General features: G+C 40.1%; 1 protein-coding gene across 1 annotated transcript in view; it reads right to left on the reverse strand.

Annotated features, from left to right (window-relative positions):
* The window catches only part of MYRIP (myosin VIIA and Rab interacting protein), a 455,750-nt gene that overhangs the window by 47,513 nt on the left and 384,647 nt on the right, over positions 1 to 23,590 (reverse strand). Inside the window, 1 exon segment of the mRNA XM_051961221.1 lies at positions 1,994 to 2,640. Within this exon segment, the coding sequence (XP_051817181.1) occupies positions 1,994 to 2,640 (647 nt within the window).

Raw genomic sequence — 23,590 nt, forward strand, 5'->3', positions numbered from 1 at the left:
GAGTCTGAGGCCGCATTTGAACTCATGAAGATTTGTCTTCCTGTGTCGTATCCACTATACCACTGAGTTCTTGACTACCCAAGCCCAGAATACCTTTACAGGCTTATTATACCTTATCTGCCTTCATGCCTGATGCATTTCTAATAAATAAGACAACTCACTTCCCCTCTCAACTCAGAATTCAAATTTTCCTCTCCATGAGCTCCAGGAGCCCCAAGCCAGAAATGTACTTCCTCCTCCCTTCTTTCTCTTAGAATCCATACTTTCCATCAGAACTCACCTTTGTGCATCACTTCCTTTGTGCAGCCTTTTCTGATCCTCTTGGACTAGCTGGTTCTCTCTCTACCCTGCTCACTTATTTGTGGACATGAGCTCTTTGGAAGCAGGGGCCATTTTTTCATCTTTGTATCCTTATGAGCCAATATAGTGTATTGCTCTTAGAGGTTCTACTCAGATTTTTATTGTATTGAATTTAATTCAATATTAACAAACTCCTGAAGAGCTAGAGTGAGGGGCAATGCAAATGTGACAGAGAGAGGGTGGGGATGTGTAATTAGACAATCTGGGTTTCAGTTCTGGTTCTGTGTGACTCTGGCCAAATCATTAACTTCTCCGGATGCAGTTTTCCATCTCTGTGAGGTTCCTTCCAGCTCCGAACTTTGGAGTATGGAATAGCACGGATTTGTGAGTCAGAGAGATTTGCTAACTGTGTGTGCTCTAAGCAAATCACTAAATATCCCTATGCCTCAGTTTTCAAATTTGCTAATGGATCGGCTTGATGGCCTCTAAAGTCCTTTTCAGTCTTAAGCTTGTGGTCCTGTGTGTGGTCTTATAGTCCTCTTATCAATTAACTTGCAGCTAGTGATAACTGTTTCTTTATCCATAAAAGAAGACCTTTAATGTTCCTTCCAGGCCTTTGATTCTCAAAGAAGCATTTCTCAGAGTGGCCTCTATAGAAAGGCTTTTGGATTGAGGCTTCTAGAGAAAAAAGGGATCACTTGTGTGCTGGAGCTACCAGGAGAGCTGCCTGGAGGAGGGGGCATTTCAGATGCATCCGGAAGGATGGAAGAGATGGAAGAGCCAGGGAGTTTAAGACATTCCCTATGAGAACAGATTCAACATGGTGCATGGCACATAAAAAGCCCTGAATACCTGTAAACTCATCCGATCTCAGCTCCAGAAATGGAAAGAGATCTCAGAGGTCACTATGGCTTCTCAAACTTTGGTTCTCAGTATCTTAATACTATCCGAAATTCAGGATCTGACCGGGGAATTTTTGTTTATGTGAGTTATTTTTATAGATGTTTACCAAATTAGAAATAAAAGCTAATTTTGAATTTGTTTCAGAGATTCTCTGGAGCACATTTTGAGAACCACTCAGAGTCCAATCCCTTCGATTTACAGTTGAGGAAACAGAACCCTGGAGGTTAAGTGACAACAAAGGCACACCAGCAGTTGGTGGGCTTTGGACCTGGATCCTCCCACCCCAGACACTCAAGTGTCCTATGCTGCCGTTAAAGTTTATTGTATGAGCAACAGAGATGGCGGAGGGGTAACCATCTCCGCTGAGGAAAGGCCAACTTCGAGGTCCGCTTGGTGGATACCGAGCTCTTGGAGGGGAGTAACAGACTGTTAGTGTTCCTAGTTGGGCCCAGGTAAGGTTGGGAAGGTCTTCAAGGCCTGACTGAGATTGGAACTTTATTCCACAGCAGTGGGAGCTACTGAGAATTTCTGAGCGGGCCAGTGGCCTCCTGAACGGGGTAAGGCAGGTTTTAAAGGCCAGGAATAAGGGTTGGGCTGGTCCTGGGACTTCCCTGCACAGCGCACTGTGGAAACCCGGGCTGCCGAAGCGGGCCAGCACCTTCCCTAGGACTCTCCGGCTCCGAGATGTGGTCAGAGCCGGGGGGGACAAGAAGGCCGCCACCCAGACCGGATGTCGGAGCCCGGAGCTTCCTCGGCTGGTTCAGAATGCCAGAGCCCGCCGCGCGGTTACCTGGTTAGAGTCCGAATCCTTGTCCTGGCTCGGAGAGGGGGCCTTCTCCTCCTCCTCCGGCTCGCCCGAGGCCAGCTTGCTCCTCCTCCACCTCCGGGAGCGCTTGTCGGCCGCGTGGGGAGCGTCCTCGGCGTCGCTGCTGTCCGAGTCCGGGGAGTCGGCGGCCTGCGGGTTGAAGTTCACGTCCAGCCCGGCCTGGGCGTGCGCGTGCTCCGGAGAGCGGCTGCCGGGGGCCTTTCTCTGCAGCCCGGGGCGCTTGGGCCCGCCCTGCGCGTCCCGGGAGGAGCTCACCGAAGACGTCTCCGAGTCCGAGCACATGGCCTCGAGGGTGGCGTAGGGCCCGGGGGAGGGGGAGGCGCCCCGGGGACACTGCCCGTACGCCCACTCGGCGTGGTGCGGGGAGTCGGCGGAGCGGGAGTTTTCCAAGAGACTCGGGGGTCTCCGCTGGAGCTTGTTCAGGGTCACGTTCCAGTCAAAGTCCTCCTCGCTGTCGGAGCCCATCTCGTCGTAGGCGGAGACCACGCGGGACTCCTTCTCCAGGGCCTGGAACGCCTGGCTCTTGGGTTTGGCCAGCAGGGGGTGAGGAAACGGCTTAGTCTTCAGGGCCACCCAGTTCCCGTCGGCGCTCTGCAACCCGGGCTCCGGATCTGGGGAGGAGAAAACAAACCCGTGACTCAACTGAGAGGCGGCAAGCAGCCCTTACCCCAGGTGCCCGCCGCGCCGGGGCGCCTCCGTGTGGACTGGCCCTGGTGGGATGGGCGGCCACCGAGGGAGGGAGAGCAGTACAAATATAGCCTCCTTCGGGGCGGCTGGTGCCCTGAAGTCAGGAGGAGCCGAGTCCAAATTAACACTGCCTGACTGTGAGACCCTGGGCAAGTCACTTATCCCCAACTGCCTCAGCAAAAATAAATATATATATATATATATATATATGAGAGAGTGTATATATAGTGCGCCTCCTTGATTTTAAATGGACTCTTCTATATTAGAGAGAGAGAGTGTGTATATAGCGGGCCTCCTTGATTTTAAATGGACTCTTCTATATTAGAGAGAGAGAGTGTGTGTATATAGCGCGCCTCCTTGATTTTAAATGGACTCTTCTATATTAGAGAGAGAGAGAGTGTGTATATAGCGCGCCTCCTTGATTTTAAATGGACTCTTCTATATTAGAGAGAGAGAGAGTGTGTATATAGCGCGCCTCCTTGATTTTAAATGGACTCTTCTATATTAGAGAGAGAGAGTGTGTATATAGCGCGCCTCCTTGATTTTAAATGGACTCTTCTATATTAGAGAGAGAGAGTGTGTGTATATAGCGGCCTCCTTGATTTTAAATGGACTCTTCTATATTAGAGAGAGAGAGAGTGTGTATATAGCGCGCCTCCTTGATTTTAAATGGACTCTTCTATATTAGAGAGAGAGAGTGTGTATATAGCGCGCCTCCTTGATTTTAAATGGACTCTTCTATATTAGAGAGAGAGAGTGTATATATAGCGCGCCTCCTTGATTTTAAATGGACTCTTCTATATTAGAGAGAGAGAGTGTGTGTATATAGCGGGCCTCCTTGATTTTAAATGGACTCTTCTATATTAGAGAGAGAGAGAGTGTGTATATAGCGCGCCTCCTTGATTTTAAATGGACTCTTCTATATTAGAGAGAGAGAGTGTGTATATAGCGCGCCTCCTTGATTTTAAATGGACTCTTCTATATTAGAGAGAGAGAGTGTATATATAGCGCGCCTCCTTGATTTTAAATGGACTCTTCTATATTAGAGAGAGAGAGTGTGTATATAGCGCGCCTCCTTGATTTTAAATGGACTCTTCTATATTAGAGAGAGAGAGTGTGTATATAGCGGACCTCCTTGATTTTAAATGGACTCTTCTATATGAGAGAGAGAGAGTGTGTATATAGCGGACCTCCTTGATTTTAAATGGACTCTTCTATATGAGAGAGAGAGAGTGTGTATATAGCGCGCCTCCTTGATTTTAAATGGACTCTTCTATATTAGAGAGAGAGAGAGTGTATATAGCGGACCTCCTTGATTTTAAATGGACTCTTCTATATTAGAGAGAGAGAGTGTGTGTATATAGCGCGCCTCCTTGATTTTAAATGGACTCTTCTATATGAGAGAGAGAGAGTGTGTATATAGCGGACCTCCTTGATTTTAAATGGACTCTTCTATATTAGAGAGAGAGAGTGTGTGTATATAGCGGACCTCCTTGATTTTAAATGGACTCTTCTATATGAGAGAGAGAGAGTGTGTATATAGCGGACCTCCTTGATTTTAAATGGACTCTTCTATATGAGAGAGAGAGAGTGTGTATATAGCGCGCCTCCTTGATTTTAAATGGACTCTTCTATATTAGAGAGAGAGAGAGTGTGTATATAGCGGACCTCCTTGATTTTAAATGGACTCTTCTATATTAGAGAGAGAGAGTGTGTGTATATAGCGCGCCTCCTTGATTTTAAATGGACTCTTCTATATGAGAGAGAGAGAGTGTGTATATAGCGGACCTCCTTGATTTTAAATGGACTCTTCTATATTAGAGAGAGAGTGTGTGTATATAGCGGACCTCCTTGATTTTAAATGGACTCTTCTATATTAGAGAGAGAGTGTGTGTATATAGCGGACCTCCTTGATTTTAAATGGACTCTTCTATATTAGAGAGAGAGAGTGTGTATATAGCGGACCTCCTTGATTTTAAATGGACTCTTCTATATGAGAGAGAGAGAGTGTGTATATAGCGGACCTCCTTGATTTTAAATGGACTCTTCTATATTAGAGAGAGAGAGTGTGTATATAGCGGACCTCCTTGATTTTAAATGGACTCTTCTATATTAGAGAGAGAGAGTGTGTATATAGCGCCCTCCTTGATTTTAAATGGACTCTTCTATATTAGAGAGAGAGAGAGTGTATATAGCGCGCCTCCTTGATTTTAAATGGACTCTTCTATATTAGAGAGAGAGTGTGTGTATATAGCGGGCCTCCTTGATTTTAAATGGACTCTTCTATATTAGAGAGAGAGAGAGTGTATATAGCGGGCCTCCTTGATTTTAAATGGACTCTTCTATATTAGAGAGAGAGAGTGTGTATATAGCGGGCCTCCTTGATTTTAAATGGACTCTTCTATATTAGAGAGAGAGAGAGTGTGTATATAGCGCACCTCCTTGATTTTAAATGGACTCTTCTATATTAGAGAGAGAGAGTGTGTATATAGCGCGCCTCCTTGATTTTAAATGGACTCTTCTATATTAGAGAGAGAGAGAGTGTATATAGCGCGCCTCCTTGATTTTAAATGGACTCTTCTATATTAGAGAGAGAGAGTGTATATAGCGCGCCTCCTTGATTTTAAATGGACTCTTCTATATTAGAGAGAGAGAGTGTGTATATAGCGCACCTCCTTGATTTTAATGGACTCTTCTATATTAGAGAGAGAGAGTGTGTATATAGCGCGCCTCCTTGATTTTAAATGGACTCTTCTATATTAGAGAGAGAGAGTGTGTATATAGCGGGCCTCCTTGATTTTAAATGGACTCTTCTATATTAGAGAGAGAGAGTGTATATATAGCGGGCCTCCTTGATTTTAAATGGACTCTTCTATATTAGAGAGAGAGAGTGTGTATATAGCGGACCTCCTTGATTTTAAATGGACTCTTCTATATTAGAGAGAGAGAGTGTGTATATAGCGCGCCTCCTTGATTTTAAATGGACTCTTCTATATTAGAGAGAGAGAGTGTGTATATAGCGCGCCTCCTTGATTTTAAATGGACTCTTCTATATTAGAGAGAGAGAGTGTATATATAGCGCGCCTCCTTGATTTTAAATGGACTCTTCTATATTAGAGAGAGAGAGTGTGTATATAGCGCGCCTCCTTGATTTTAAATGGACTCTTCTATATTAGAGAGAGAGAGTGTGTATATAGCGGACCTCCTTGATTTTAAATGGACTCTTCTATATGAGAGAGAGAGAGTGTGTATATAGCGGACCTCCTTGATTTTAAATGGACTCTTCTATATGAGAGAGAGAGAGTGTGTATATAGCGCGCCTCCTTGATTTTAAATGGACTCTTCTATATTAGAGAGAGAGAGAGTGTGTATATAGCGGACCTCCTTGATTTTAAATGGACTCTTCTATATTAGAGAGAGAGAGTGTGTGTATATAGCGCGCCTCCTTGATTTTAAATGGACTCTTCTATATGAGAGAGAGAGAGTGTGTATATAGCGGACCTCCTTGATTTTAAATGGACTCTTCTATATTAGAGAGAGAGAGTGTGTGTATATAGCGGACCTCCTTGATTTTAAATGGACTCTTCTATATGAGAGAGAGAGAGTGTGTATATAGCGGACCTCCTTGATTTTAAATGGACTCTTCTATATGAGAGAGAGAGAGTGTGTATATAGCGCGCCTCCTTGATTTTAAATGGACTCTTCTATATTAGAGAGAGAGAGAGTGTGTATATAGCGGACCTCCTTGATTTTAAATGGACTCTTCTATATTAGAGAGAGAGAGTGTGTGTATATAGCGCGCCTCCTTGATTTTAAATGGACTCTTCTATATGAGAGAGAGAGTGTGTATATAGCGGACCTCCTTGATTTTAAATGGACTCTTCTATATTAGAGAGAGAGTGTGTGTATATAGCGGACCTCCTTGATTTTAAATGGACTCTTCTATATTAGAGAGAGAGTGTGTGTATATAGCGGACCTCCTTGATTTTAAATGGACTCTTCTATATTAGAGAGAGAGAGTGTGTATATAGCGGACCTCCTTGATTTTAAATGGACTCTTCTATATGAGAGAGAGAGAGTGTGTATATAGCGGACCTCCTTGATTTTAAATGGACTCTTCTATATTAGAGAGAGAGAGTGTGTATATAGCGGACCTCCTTGATTTTAAATGGACTCTTCTATATTAGAGAGAGAGAGTGTGTATATAGCGCGCCTCCTTGATTTTAAATGGACTCTTCTATATTAGAGAGAGAGAGAGTGTATATAGCGCGCCTCCTTGATTTTAAATGGACTCTTCTATATTAGAGAGAGTGTGTGTATATAGCGGGCCTCCTTGATTTTAAATGGACTCTTCTATATTAGAGAGAGAGAGAGTGTATATAGCGGGCCTCCTTGATTTTAAATGGACTCTTCTATATTAGAGAGAGAGAGTGTGTATATAGCGGGCCTCCTTGATTTTAAATGGACTCTTCTATATTAGAGAGAGAGAGATGTGTATATAGCGCACCTCCTTGATTTTAAATGGACTCTTCTATATTAGAGAGAGAGAGTGTGTATATAGCGCGCCTCCTTGATTTTAAATGGACTCTTCTATATTAGAGAGAGAGAGTGTATATAGCGCGCCTCCTTGATTTTAAATGGACTCTTCTATATTAGAGAGAGAGAGTGTATATAGCGCGCCTCCTTGATTTTAAATGGACTCTTCTATATTAGAGAGAGAGAGTGTGTATATAGCGCACCTCCTTGATTTTAAATGGACTCTTCTATATTAGAGAGAGAGAGTGTGTATATAGCGCGCCTCCTTGATTTTAAATGGACTCTTCTATATTAGAGAGAGAGAGTGTGTATATAGCGGCCTCCTTGATTTTAAATGGACTCTTCTATATTAGAGAGAGAGAGTGTATATATAGCGGGCCTCCTTGATTTTAAATGGACTCTTCTATATTAGAGAGAGAGAGTGTGTATATAGCGGACCTCCTTGATTTTAAATGGACTCTTCTATATTAGAGAGAGAGAGTGTATATAGCGCGCCTCCTTGATTTTAAATGGACTCTTCTATATTAGAGAGAGAGAGAGTGTGTATATAGCGCGCCTCCTTGATTTTAAATGGACTCTTCTATATTAGAGAGAGAGAGAGTGTGTATATAGCGCGCCTCCTTGATTTTAAATGGACTCTTCTATATTAGAGAGAGAGAGAGTGTGTATATAGCGCGCCTCCTTGATTTTAAATGGACTCTTCTATATTAGAGAGAGAGAGAGTGTGTATATAGCGCGCCTCCTTGATTTTAAATGGACTCTTCTATATTAGAGAGAGAGAGTGTGTATATAGCGCGCCTCCTTGATTTTAAATGGACTCTTCTATATTAGAGAGAGAGAGTGTGTGTATATAGCGGGCCTCCTTGATTTTAAATGGACTCTTCTATATTAGAGAGAGAGAGTGTGTGTATATAGCGGGCCTCCTTGATTTTAAATGGACTCTTCTATATTAGAGAGAGAGAGTGTGTATATAGCGCGCCTCCTTGATTTTAAATGGACTCTTCTATATTAGAGAGAGAGAGTGTGTATATAGCGGACCGCCTTGATTTTAAATGGACTCTTCTATATGAGAGAGAGAGAGTGTGTATATAGCGGACCTCCTTGATTTTAAATGGACTCTTCTATATGAGAGAGAGAGAGTGTGTATATAGCGCGCCTCCTTGATTTTAAATGGACTCTTCTATATTAGAGAGAGAGAGAGTGTGTATATAGCGGACCTCCTTGATTTTAAATGGACTCTTCTATATTAGAGAGAGAGAGTGTGTGTATATAGCGCGCCTCCTTGATTTTAAATGGACTCTTCTATATGAGAGAGAGAGAGTGTGTATATAGCGGACCTCCTTGATTTTAAATGGACTCTTCTATATTAGAGAGAGAGTGTGTGTATATAGCGGACCTCCTTGATTTTAAATGGACTCTTCTATATGAGAGAGAGAGAGTGTGTATATAGCGGACCTCCTTGATTTTAAATGGACTCTTCTATATGAGAGAGAGAGAGTGTGTATATAGCGCGCCTCCTTGATTTTAAATGGACTCTTCTATATTAGAGAGAGAGAGAGTGTGTATATAGCGGACCTCCTTGATTTTAAATGGACTCTTCTATATTAGAGAGAGAGAGTGTGTGTATATAGCGCGCCTCCTTGATTTTAATGGACTCTTCTATATGAGAGAGAGAGAGTGTGTATATAGCGGACCTCCTTGATTTTAAATGGACTCTTCTATATTAGAGAGAGAGTGTGTGTATATAGCGGACCTCCTTGATTTTAAATGGACTCTTCTATATTAGAGAGAGAGAGTGTGTGTATATAGCGGACCTCCTTGATTTTAAATGGACTCTTCTATATTAGAGAGAGAGAGTGTGTATATAGCGGACCTCCTTGATTTTAAATGGACTCTTCTATATGAGAGAGAGAGAGTGTGTATATAGCGGACCTCCTTGATTTTAAATGGACTCTTCTATATTAGAGAGAGAGAGTGTGTATATAGCGGACCTCCTTGATTTTAAATGGACTCTTCTATATTAGAGAGAGAGAGTGTGTATATAGCGCGCCTCCTTGATTTTAAATGGACTCTTCTATATTAGAGAGAGAGAGAGTGTATATAGCGCGCCTCCTTGATTTTAAATGGACTCTTCTATATTAGAGAGAGAGTGTGTGTATATAGCGGGCCTCCTTGATTTTAAATGGACTCTTCTATATTAGAGAGAGAGAGAGTGTATATAGCGGGCCTCCTTGATTTTAAATGGACTCTTCTATATTAGAGAGAGAGAGTGTGTATATAGCGGGCCTCCTTGATTTTAAATGGACTCTTCTATATTAGAGAGAGAGAGAGTGTGTATATAGCGCGCCTCCTTGATTTTAAATGGACTCTTCTGTATTAGAGAGAGAGAGTGTGTATATAGCGGGGCTCCTTGATTTTAAATGGACTCTTCTATATTAGAGAGAGAGAGTGTATATAGCGCGCCTCCTTGATTTTAAATGGACTCTTCTATATTAGAGAGAGAGAGTGTATATAGCGCGCCTCCTTGATTTTAAATGGACTCTTCTATATTAGAGAGAGAGAGTGTGTATATAGCGCACCTCCTTGATTTTAAATGGACTCTTCTATATTAGAGAGAGAGAGTGTGTATATAGCGCGCCTCCTTGATTTTAAATGGACTCTTCTATATTAGAGAGAGAGTGTGTGTATATAGCGGGCCTCCTTGATTTTAAATGGACTCTTCTATATTAGAGAGAGAGAGTGTGTATATAGCGGGCCTCCTTGATTTTAAATGGACTCTTCTATATTAGAGAGAGAGAGTGTGTATATAGCGCGCCTCCTTGATTTTAAATGGACTCTTCTATATTAGAGAGAGAGAGTGTGTATATAGCGCGCCTCCTTGATTTTAAATGGACTCTTCTATATTAGAGAGAGAGAGTGTGTATATAGCGCCTCCTTGATTTTAAATGGACTCTTCTATATTAGAGAGAGAGAGTGTGTATATAGCGGGCCTCCTTGATTTTAAATGGACTCTTCTATATTAGAGAGAGAGAGTGTGTATACAGCGCGCCTCCTTGATTTTAAATGGACTCTTCTATATTAGAGAGAGAGAGTGTGTATATAGCGCGCCTCCTTGATTTTAAATGGACTCTTCTATATTAGAGAGAGAGAGAGTATATATAGCGCGCCTCCTTGATTTTAAATGGACTCTTCTATATTAGAGAGAGAGAGTGTGTATATAGCGGGCCTCCTTGATTTTAAATGGACTCTTCTATATTAGAGAGAGTGTATATATAGCGCGCCTCCTTGATTTTAAATGAACTTTTCTATATTAGAGAGAGAGAGTGTGTATATAGCGGACCTCCTTGATTTTAAATGGACTCTTCTATATGAGAGAGAGAGTGTGTGTATATAGCGTGCCTCCTTGATTTTAAATGGACTCTTCTATATTAGAGAGAGAGAGTGTGTATATAGCGGACCTCCTTGATTTTAAATGGACTCTTCTATATTAGAGAGAGAGAGTGTATATATAGCGGGCCTCCTTGATTTTAAATGGACTCTTCTATATTAGAGAGAGAGAGTGTGTATATAGCGGACCTCCTTGATTTTAAATGGACTCTTCTATATTAGAGAGAGAGAGTGTGTATATAGCGCGCCTCCTTGATTTTAAATGGACTCTTCTATATTAGAGAGAGAGAGTGTGTATATAGCGGCCTCCTTGATTTTAAATGGACTCTTCTATATTAGAGAGAGAGTGTGTGTATATAGCGCGCCTCCTTGATTTTAAATGGACTCTTCTATATTAGAGAGAGAGAGTGTGTATATAGCGCGCCTCCTTGATTTTAAATGGACTCTTCTATATTAGAGAGAGAGAGTGTGTATATAGCAGGCCTCCTTGATTTTAAATGGACTCTTCTATATTAGAGAGAGAGTGTGTGTATATAGCGGACCTCCTTGATTTTAATGGACTCTTCTATATTAGAGAGAGAGAGTGTGTATATAGCGCGCCTCCTTGATTTTAAATGGACTCTTCTATATTAGAGAGAGAGAGTGTGTATATAGCGGACCTCCTTGATTTTAAATGGACTCTTCTATATTAGAGAGAGAGAGTGTGTATATAGCGCGCCTCCTTGATTTTAAATGGACTCTTCTATATTAGAGAGAGAGAGTGTGTATATAGCGGGCCTCCTTGATTTTAAATGGACTCTTCTATATTAGAGAGAGTGTATATATAGCGCGCCTCCTTGATTTTAAATGGACTCTTCTATATTAGAGAGAGAGAGTGTGTATATAGCGGACCTCCTTGATTTTAAATGGACTCTTCTATATTAGAGAGAGAGAGTGTGTATATAGCGGGCCTCCTTGATTTTAAATGGACTCTTCTATATTAGAGAGAGAGAGTGTGTATATAGCGGACCTCCTTGATTTTAAATGGACTCTTCTATATTAGAGAGAGAGTGTGTGTATATAGCGTGCCTCCTTGATTTTAAATGGACTCTTCTATATTAGAGAGAGAGAGTGTGTATATAGCGGCCTCCTTGATTTTAAATGGACTCTTCTATATTAGAGAGAGAGAGTGTGTGTATATAGCGCGCCTCCTTGATTTTAAATGGACTCTTCTATATTAGAGAGAGAGAGTGTGTGTATATAGCGGACCTCCTTGATTTTAAATGGACTCTTCTATATGAGAGAGAGAGAGTGTGTATATAGCGGACCTCCTTGATTTTAAATGGACTCTTCTATATTAGAGAGAGAGAGTGTGTATATAGCGGGCCTCCTTGATTTTAAATGGACTCTTCTATATTAGAGAGAGAGAGTGTGTATATAGCGGACCTCCTTGATTTTAAATGGACTCTTCTATATTAGAGAGAGAGTGTGTGTATATAGCGTGCCTCCTTGATTTTAAATGGACTCTTCTATATTAGAGAGAGTGTATATATAGCGGACCTCCTTGATTTTAAATGGACTCTTCTATATTAGAGAGAGAGAGTGTGTATATAGCGCGCCTCCTTGATTTTAAATGGACTCTTCTATATTAGAGAGAGAGAGTGTGTATATAGCGGACCTCCTTGATTTTAAATGGACTCTTCTATATGAGAGAGAGAGAGTGTGTATATAGCGGGCCTCCTTGATTTTAAATGGACTCTTCTATATTAGAGAGAGAGTGTGTGTATATAGCGTGCCTCCTTGATTTTAAATGGACTCTTCTATATTAGAGAGAGAGAGTGTGTATATAGCGCGCCTCCTTGATTTTAAATGGACTCTTCTATATTAGAGAGAGAGAGTGTGTATATAGCAGGCCTCCTTGATTTTAAATGGACTCTTCTATATTAGAGAGAGAGTGTGTGTATATAGCGACCTCCTTGATTTTAATTGGACTCTTCTATATTAGAGAGAGAGAGTGTGTATATAGCGCGCCTCCTTGATTTTAAATGGACTCTTCTATATTAGAGAGAGAGAGTGTGTATATAGCGGACCTCCTTGATTTTAAATGGACTCTTCTATATTAGAGAGAGAGAGTGTGTATATAACGCGCCTCCTTGATTTTAAATGGACTCTTCTATATTAGAGAGAGAGAGTGTGTATATAGCGGGCCTCCTTGATTTTAAATGGACTCTTCTATATTAGAGAGAGTGTATATATAGCGCGCCTCCTTGATTTTAAATGGACTCTTCTATATTAGAGAGAGAGAGTGTGTATATAGCGGACCTCCTTGATTTTAAATGGACTCTTCTATATTAGAGAGAGAGAGTGTGTATATAGCGGCCTCCTTGATTTTAAATGGACTCTTCTATATTAGAGAGAGAGAGTGTGTATATAGCGGACCTCCTTGATTTTAAATGGACTCTTCTATATTAGAGAGAGAGTGTGTGTATATAGCGTGCCTCCTTGATTTTAAATGGACTCTTCTATATTAGAGAGAGAGAGTGTGTATATAGCGGCCTCCTTGATTTTAAATGGACTCTTCTATATTAGAGAGAGAGAGTGTGTGTATATAGCGCGCCTCCTTGATTTTAAATGGACTCTTCTATATTAGAGAGAGAGTGTGTGTATATAGCGGACCTCCTTGATTTTAAATGGACTCTTCTATATGAGAGAGAGAGAGTGTGTATATAGCGGACCTCCTTGATTTTAAATGGACTCTTCTATATTAGAGAGAGAGAGTGTGTATATAGCGGGCCTCCTTGATTTTAAATGGACTCTTCTATATTAGAGAGAGAGAGTGTGTGTATATAGCGCGCCTCCTTGATTTTAAATGGACTCTTCTATATGAGAGAGAGAGAGTGTGTATATAGCGGACCTCCTTGATTTTAAATGGACTCTTCTATATTAGAGAGAGAGAGTGTGTGTATATAGCGGACCTCCTTGATTTTAAATGGACTCTTCTATATGAGAGAGAGAGAGTGTGTATATAGCGGACCTCCTTGATTTTAAATGGACTCTTCTATATGAGAGAGAGAGAGTGTGTATATAGCGCGCCTCCTTGATTTTAAATGGACTCTTCTATATTAGAGAGAGAGAGAGTGTGTATATAGCGGACCTCCTTGATTTTAAATGGACTCTTCTATATTAGAGAGAGAGAGTGTGTGTATATAGCGCGCCTCCTTGATTTTAAATGGACTCTTCTATATGAGAGAGAGAGAGTGTGTATATAGCGGACCTCCTTGATTTTAAATGGACTCTTCTATATTAGAGAGAGAGTGTGTGTATATAGCGGACCTCCTTGATTTTAAATGGACTCTTCTATATTAGAGAGAGAGTGTGTGTATATAGCGGACCTCCTTGATTTTAAATGGACTCTTCTATATTAGAGAGAGAGAGTGTGTATATAGCGGACCTCCTTGATTTTAAATGGACTCTTCTATATGAGAGAGAGAGAGTGTGTATATAGCGGACCTCCTTGATTTTAAATGGACTCTTCTATATTAGAGAGAGAGAGTGTGTATATAGCGGACCTCCTTGATTTTAAATGGACTCTTCTATATTAGAGAGAGAGAGTGTGTATATAGCGCGCCTCCTTGATTTTAAATGGACTCTTCCATATTAGAGAGAGAGAGAGTGTATATAGCGCGCCTCCTTGATTTTAAATGGACTCTTCTATATTAGAGAGAGAGTGTGTGTATATAGCGGGCCTCCTTGATTTTAAATGGACTCTTCTATATTAGAGAGAGAGAGAGTGTATATAGCGGGCCTCCTTGATTTTAAATGGACTCTTCTATATTAGAGAGAGAGAGTGTGTATATAGCGGGCCTCCTTGATTTTAAATGGACTCTTCTATATTAGAGAGAGAGAGAGTGTGTATATAGCGCGCCTCCTTGATTTTAAATGGACTCTTCTATATTAGAGAGAGAGAGTGTGTATATAGCGGGGCTCCTTGATTTTAAATGGACTCTTCTATATTAGAGAGAGAGAGTGTATATAGCGCGCCTCCTTGATTTTAAATGGACTCTTCTATATTAGAGAGAGAGAGTGTATATAGCGCGCCTCCTTGATTTTAAATGGACTCTTCTATATTAGAGAGAGAGAGTGTGTATATAGCGCACCTCCTTGATTTTAAATGGACTCTTCTATATTAGAGAGAGAGAGTGTGTATATAGCGCGCCTCCTTGATTTTAAATGGACTCTTCTATATTAGAGAGAGAGAGTGTGTATATAGCGGGCCTCCTTGATTTTAAATGGACTCTTCTATATTAGAGAGAGAGAGTGTGTATATAGCGGGCCTCCTTGATTTTAAATGGACTCTTCTATATTAGAGAGAGAGAGTGTGTATATAGCGCGCCTCCTTGATTTTAAATGGACTCTTCTATATTAGAGAGAGAGAGTGTGTATATAGCGCGCCTCCTTGATTTTAAATGGACTCTTCTATATTAGAGAGAGAGAGTGTGTATATAGCGGGCCTCCTTGATTTTAAATGGACTCTTCTATATTAGAGAGAGAGAGTGTGTATATAGCGGGCCTCCTTGATTTTAAATGGACTCTTCTATATTAGAGAGAGAGAGTGTGTATACAGCGCGCCTCCTTGATTTTAAATGGACTCTTCTATATTAGAGAGAGAGAGTGTGTATATAGCGCGCCTCCTTGATTTTAAATGGACTCTTCTATATTAGAGAGAGAGAGAGTATATATAGCGCGCCTCCTTGATTTTAAATGGACTCTTCTATATTAGAGAGAGAGTGTGTATATAGCGGGCCTCCTTGATTTTAAATGGACTCTTCTATATTAGAGAGAGTGTATATATAGCGCGCCTCCTTGATTTTAAATGGACTCTTCTATATTAGAGAGAGAGAGTGTGTATATAGCGGACCTCCTTGATTTTAAATGGACTCTTCTATATGAGAGAGAGAGTGTGTGTATATAGCGTGCCTCCTTGATTTTAAATGGACTCTTCTATATTAGAGAGAGAGAGTGTGTATATAGCGGACCTCCTTGATTTTAAATGGACTCTTCTATATTAGAGAGAGAGAGTGTATATATAGCGGGCCTCCTTGATTTTAAATGGACTCTTCTATATTAGAGAGAGAGAGTGTGTATATAGCGGACCTCCTTGATTTTAAATGGACTCTTCTATATTAGAGAGAGAGAGTGTGTATATAGCGCGCCTCCTTGATTTTAAATGGACTCTTCTATATTAGAGAGAGAGAGTGTGTATATAGCGGGCCTCCTTGATTTTAAATGGACTCTTCTATATTAGAGAGAGAGTGTGTGTATATAGCGCGCCTCCTTGATTTTAAATGGACTCTTCTATATTAGAGAGAGAGAGTGTGTATATAGCGCGCCTCCTTGATTTTAAATGGACTCTTCTATATTAGAGAGAGAGAGTGTGTATATAGCAGGCCTCCTTGATTTTAAATGGACTCTTCTATATTAGAGAGAGAGTGTGTGTATATAGCGGACCTCCTTGATTTTAATTGGACTCTTCTATATTAGAGAGAGAGAGTGTGTATATAGCGCGCCTCCTTGATTTTAAATGGACTCTTCTATATTAGAGAGAGAGAGTGTGTATATAGCGGACCTCCTTGATTTTAAATGGACTCTTCTATATTAGAGAGAGAGAGTGTGTATATAGCGCGCCTCCTTGATTTTAAATGGACTCTTCTATATTAGAGAGAGAGAGTGTGTATATAGCGGGCCTCCTTGATTTTAAATGGACTCTTCTATATTAGAGAGAGTGTATATATAGCGCGCCTCCTTGATTTTAAATGGACTCTTCTATATTAGAGAGAGAGAGTGTGTATATAGCGGACCTCCTTGATTTTAAATGGACTCTTCTATATTAGAGAGAGAGAGTGTGTATATAGCGGGCCTCCTTGATTTTAAATGGACTCTTCTATATTAGAGAGAGAGAGTGTGTATATAGCGGACCTCCTTGATTTTAAATGGACTCTTCTATATTAGAGAGAGAGTGTGTGTATATAGCGTGCCTCCTTGATTTTAAATGGACTCTTCTATATTAGAGAGAGAGAGTGTGTATATAGCGGGCCTCCTTGATTTTAAATGGACTCTTCTATATTAGAGAGAGAGAGTGTGTGTATATAGCGCGCCTCCTTGATTTTAAATGGACTCTTCTATATTAGAGAGAGAGAGTGTGTGTATATAGCGGACCTCCTTGATTTTAAATGGACTCTTCTATATGAGAGAGAGAGAGTGTGTATATAGCGGACCTCCTTGATTTTAAATGGACTCTTCTATATTAGAGAGAGAGTGTGTATATAGCGGGCCTCCTTGATTTTAAATGGACTCTTCTATATTAGAGAGAGAGAGTGTGTATATAGCGGACCTCCTTGATTTTAAATGGACTCTTCTATATTAGAGAGAGAGTGTGTGTATATAGCGTGCCTCCTTGATTTTAAATGGACTCTTCTATATTAGAGAGAGTGTATATATAGCGGACCTCCTTGATTTTAAATGGACTCTTCTATATTAGAGAGAGAGAGTGTGTATATAGCGCGCCTCCTTGATTTTAAATGGACTCTTCTATATTAGAGAGAGAGAGTGTGTATATAGCGGACCTCCTTGATTTTAAATGGACTCTTCTATATGAGAGAGAGAGAGTGTGTATATAGCGGGCCTCCTTGATTTTAAATGGACTCTTCTATATTAGAGAGAGAGTGTGTGTATATAGCGTGCCTCCTTGATTTTAAATGGACTCTTCTATATTAGAGAGAGAGAGTGTGTATATAGCGCGCCTCCTTGATTTTAAATGGACTCTTCTATATTAGAGAGAGAGAGTGTGTATATAGCAGGCCTCCTTGATTTTAAATGGACTCTTCTATATTAGAGAGAGAGTGTGTGTATATAGCGACCTCCTTGATTTTAATTGGACTCTTCTATATTAGAGAGAGAGAGTGTGTATATAGCGCGCCTCCTTGATTTTAAATGGACTCTTCTATATTAGAGAGAGAGTGTGTATATAGCGGACCTCCTTGATTTTAAATGGACTCTTCTATATTAGAGAGAGAGAGTGTGTATATAACGCGCCTCCTTGATTTTAAATGGACTCTTCTATATTAGAGAGAGAGAGTGTGTATATAGCGGGCCTCCTTGATTTTAAATGGACTCTTCTATATTAGAGAGAGTGTATATATAGCGCGCCTCCTTGATTTTAAATGGACTCTTCTATATTAGAGAGAGAGAGTGTGTATATAGCGGACCTCCTTGATTTTAAATGGACTCTTCTATATTAGAGAGAGAGAGTGTGTATATAGCGGGCCTCCTTGATTTTAAATGGACTCTTCTATATTAGAGAGAGAGAGTGTGTATATAGCGGACCTCCTTGATTTTAAATGGACTCTTCTATATTAGAGAGAGAGTGTGTGTATATAGCGTGCCTCCTTGATTTTAAATGGACTCTTCTATATTAGAGAGAGAGAGTGTGTATATAGCGGGCCTCCTTGATTTTAAATGGACTCTTCTATATTAGAGAGAGAGAGTGTGTGTATATAGCGCGCCTCCTTGATTTTAAATGGACTCTTCTATATTAGAGAGAGAGAGTGTGTGTATATAGCGGACCTCCTTGATTTTAAATGGACTCTTCTATATGAGAGAGAGAGAGTGTGTATATAGCGGACCTCCTTGATTTTAAATGGACTCTTCTATATTAGAGAGAGAGAGTGTGTATATAGCGGGCCTCCTTGATTTTAAATGGACTCTTCTATATTAGAGAGAGAGAGTGTGTATATAGCGGACCTCCTTGATTTTAAATGGACTCTTCTATATTAGAGAGAGAGTGTGTGTATATAGCGTGCCTCCTTGATTTTAAATGGACTCTTCTATATTAGAGAGAGTGTATATATAGCGGACCTCCTTGATTTTAAATGGACTCTTCTATATTAGAGAGAGAGTGTGTATATAGCGCGCCTCCTTGATTTTAAATGGACTCTTCTATATTAGAGAGAGAGAGTGTGTATATAGCGGACCTCCTTGATTTTAAATGGACTCTTCTATATGAGAGAGAGAGAGTGTGTATATAGCGGGCCTCCTTGATTTTAAATGGACTCTTCTATATTAGAGAGAGAGTGTGTGTATATAGCGTGCCTCCTTGATTTTAAATGGACTCTTCTATATTAGAGAGAGAGAGTGTGTATATAGCGCGCCTCCTTGATTTTAAATGGACTCTTCTATATTAGAGAGAGAGAGTGTGTATATAGCAGGCCTCCTTGATTTTAAATGGACTCTTCTATATTAGAGAGAGAGTGTGTGTATATAGCGGACCTCCTTGATTTTAATTGGACTCTTCTATATTAGAGAGAGAGTGTGTATATAGCGCGCCTCCTTGATTTTAAATGGACTCTTCTATATTAGAGAGAGAGAGTGTGTATATAGCGGACCTCCTTGATTTTAAATGGACTCTTCTATATTAGAGAGAGAGAGTGTGTATATAGCGCGCCTCCTTGATTTTAAATGGACTCTTCTATATTAGAGAGAGAGAGTGTGTATATAGCGGGCCTCCTTGATTTTAAATGGACTCTTCTATATTAGAGAGAGTGTATATATAGCGCGCCTCCTTGATTTTAAATGGACTCTTCTATATTAGAGAGAGAGAGTGTGTATATAGCGCGCCTCCTTGATTTTAAATGGACTCTTCTATATTAGAGAGAGAGAGTGTGTATATAGCGGGCCTCCTTGATTTTAAATGGACTCTTCTATATTAGAGAGAGAGAGTGTGTATATAGCGCGCCTCCTTGATTTTAAATGGACTCTTCTATATTAGAGAGAGAGAGAGTGTGTATATAGCGCGCCTCCTTGATTTTAAATGGACTCTTCTATATTAGAGAGAGAGAGAGTGTGTATATAGCGCGCCTCCTTGATTTTAAATGGACTCTTCTATATTAGAGAGAGAGAGAGTGTGTATATAGCGCGCCTCCTTGATTTTAAATGGACTCTTCTATATTAGAGAGAGAGAGTGTGTATATAGCGGACCTCCTTGATTTTAAATGGACTCTTCTATATGAGAGAGAGAGTGTGTGTATATAGCGTGCCTCCTTGATTTTAAATGGACTCTTCTATATTAGAGAGAGAGAGTGTGTATATAGCGGACCTCCTTGATTTTAAATGGACTCTTCTATATGAGAGAGAGAGTGTATATATAGCGGGCCTCCTTGATTTTAAATGGACTCTTCTATATTAGAGAGAGAGAGTGTGTATATAGCGGACCTCCTTGATTTTAAATGGACTCTTCTATATTAGAGAGAGAGAGTGTGTATATAGCGCGCCTCCTTGATTTTAAATGGACTCTTCTATATTAGAGAGAGAGAGTGTGTATATAGCGGCCTCCTTGATTTTAAATGGACTCTTCTATATTAGAGAGAGAGTGTGTGTATATAGCGCGCCTCCTTGATTTTAAATGGACTCTTCTATATTAGAGAGAGAGAGTGTGTATATAGCGCCTCCTTGATTTTAAATGGACTCTTCTATATTAGAGAGAGTGTATATATAGCGCGCCTCCTTGATTTTAAATGGACTCTTCTATATTAGAGAGAGAGAGTGTGTATATAGCGGACCTCCTTGATTTTAAATGGACTCTTCTATATTAGAGAGAGAGAGTGTGTATATAGCGGGCCTCCTTGATTTTAAATGGACTCTTCTATATTAGAGAGAGAGAGTGTGTATATAGCGGACCTCCTTGATTTTAAATGGACTCTTCTATATTAGAGAGAGAGTGTGTGTATATAGCGTGCCTCCTTGATTTTAAATGGACTCTTCTATATTAGAGAGAGAGTGTGTATATAGCGGGCCTCCTTGATTTTAAATGGACTCTTCTATATTAGAGAGAGAGAGTGTGTGTATATAGCGCGCCTCCTTGATTTTAAATGGACTCTTCTATATTAGAGAGAGAGAGTGTGTGTATATAGCGGACCTCCTTGATTTTAAATGGACTCTTCTATATGAGAGAGAGAGAGTGTGTATATAGCGGACCTCCTTGATTTTAAATGGACTCTTCTATATTAGAGAGAGAGAGTGTGTATATAGCGGGCCTCCTTGATTTTAAATGGACTCTTCTATATTAGAGAGAGAGAGTGTGTATATAGCGGACCTCCTTGATTTTAAATGGACTCTTCTATATTAGAGAGAGAGAGTGTATATATAGCGGGCCTCCTTGATTTTAAATGGACTCTTCTATATTAGAGAGAGAGAGTGTGTATATAGCGGACCTCCTTGATTTTAAATGGACTCTTCTATATTAGAGAGAGAGAGTGTGTATATAGCGCGCCTCCTTGATTTTAAATGGACTCTTCTATATTAGAGAGAGAGAGTGTGTATATAGCGGGCCTCCTTGATTTTAAATGGACTCTTCTATATTAGAGAGAGAGTGTGTGTATATAGCAGGCCTCCTTGATTTTAAATGGACTCTTCTATATTAGAGAGAGAGTGTGTGTATATAGCGGACCTCCTTGATTTTAATTGGACTCTTCTATATTAGAGAGAGAGAGTGTGTATATAGCGCGCCTCCTTGATTTTAATTGGACTCTTCTATATTAGAGAGAGAGAGTATGTATATAGCGCGCCTCCTTGATTTTAAATGGACTCTTCTATATTAGAGAGAGAGAGTGTGTATATAGCGGACCTCCTTGATTTTAAATGGACTCTTCTATATTAGAGAGAGAGAGTGTGTATATAGCGCGCCTCCTTGATTTTAAATGGACTCTTCTATATTAGAGAGAGAGAGTGTGTATATAGCGGACCTCCTTGATTTTAAATGGACTCTTCTATATGAGAGAGAGAGAGTGTGTATATAGCGCGCCTCCTTGATTTTAAATGGACTCTTCTATATTAGAGAGAGAGAGTGTGTATATAGCAGGCCTCCTTGATTTTAAATGGACTCTTCTATATTAGAGAGAGAGTGTGTGTATATAGCGGACCTCCTTGATTTTAATTGGACTCTTCTATATTAGAGAGAGATAGTGTGTATATAGCGCGCCTCCTTGATTTTAAATGGACTCTTCTATATTAGAGAGAGAGAGTGTGTATATAGCGGACCTCCTTGATTTTAAATGGACTCTTCTATATTAGAGAGAGAGAGTGTGTATATAGCGCGCCTCCTTGATTTTAAATGGACTCTTCTATATTAGAGAGAGAGAGTGTGTATATAGCGGACCTCCTTGATTTTAAATGGACTCTTCTATATGAGAGAGAGAGTGTGTGTATATAGCGTGCCTCCTTGATTTTAAATGGACTCTTCTATATTAGAGAGAGAGAGTGTGTATATAGCGGACCTCCTTGATTTTAAATGGACTCTTCTATATTAGAGAGAGAGAGTGTATATATAGCGGGCCTCCTTGATTTTAAATGGACTCTTCTATATTAGAGAGAGAGAGTGTGTATATAGCGGACCTCCTTGATTTTAAATGGACTCTTCTATATTAGAGAGAGAGAGTGTGTATATAGCGCGCCTCCTTGATTTTAAATGGACTCTTCTATATTAGAGAGAGAGAGTGTGTATATAGCGGGCCTCCTTGATTTTAAATGGACTCTTCTATATTAGAGAGAGAGTGTGTGTATATAGCGCGCCTCCTTGATTTTAAATGGACTCTTCTATATTAGAGAGAGAGAGTGTGTATATAGCGGGCCTCCTTGATTTTAAATGGACTCTTCTATATTAGAGAGAGTGTATATATAGCGCGCCTCCTTGATTTTAAATGGACTCTTCTATATTAGAGAGAGAGAGTGTGTATATAGCGGACCTCCTTGATTTTAAATGGACTCTTCTATATTAGAGAGAGAGAGTGTGTATATAGCGGCCTCCTTGATTTTAAATGGACTCTTCTATATTAGAGAGAGAGAGTGTGTATATAGCGGACCTCCTTGATTTTAAATGGACTCTTCTATATTAGAGAGAGAGTGTGTGTATATAGCGTGCCTCCTTGATTTTAAATGGACTCTTCTATATTAGAGAGAGAGAGTGTGTATATAGCGGGCCTCCTTGATTTTAAATGGACTCTTCTATATTAGAGAGAGAGAGTGTGTGTATATAGCGCGCCTCCTTGATTTTAAATGGACTCTTCTATATTAGAGAGAGAGAGTGTGTGTATATAGCGGACCTCCTTGATTTTAAATGGACTCTTCTATATAGAGAGAGAGAGTGTGTATATAGCGGACCTCCTTGATTTTAAATGGACTCTTCTATATTAGAGAGAGAGAGTGTGTATATAGCGGCCTCCTTGATTTTAAATGGACTCTTCTATATTAGAGAGAGAGAGTGTGTATATAGCGGACCTCCTTGATTTTAAATGGACTCTTCTATATTAGAGAGAGAGAGTGTATATATAGCGGGCCTCCTTGATTTTAAATGGACTCTTCTATATTAGAGAGAGAGTGTGTATATAGCGGACCTCCTTGATTTTAAATGGACTCTTCTATATTAGAGAGAGAGAGTGTGTATATAGCGCGCCTCCTTGATTTTAAATGGACTCTTCTATATTAGAGAGAGAGAGTGTGTATATAGCGGCCTCCTTGATTTTAAATGGACTCTTCTATATTAGAGAGAGAGTGTGTGTATATAGCGCGCCTCCTTGATTTTAAATGGACTCTTCTATATTAGAGAGAGAGAGTGTGTATATAGCGCGCCTCCTTGATTTTAAATGGACTCTTCTATATTAGAGAGAGAGAGTGTGTATATAGCAGGCCTCCTTGATTTTAAATGGACTCTTCTATATTAGAGAGAGAGTGTGTGTATATAGCGGACCTCCTTGATTTTAATTGGACTCTTCTATATTAGAGAGAGAGAGTGTGTATATAGCGCGCCTCCTTGATTTTAAATGGACTCTTCTATATTAGAGAGAGAGAGTGTGTATATAGCGGACCTCCTTGATTTTAAATGGACTCTTCTATATTAGAGAGAGAGAGTGTGTATATAGCGCG

This window comes from Antechinus flavipes, chromosome 5 (assembly GCF_016432865.1).
Source record: "Antechinus flavipes isolate AdamAnt ecotype Samford, QLD, Australia chromosome 5, AdamAnt_v2, whole genome shotgun sequence".
Taxonomy (NCBI): domain Eukaryota; kingdom Metazoa; phylum Chordata; class Mammalia; order Dasyuromorphia; family Dasyuridae; genus Antechinus; species Antechinus flavipes.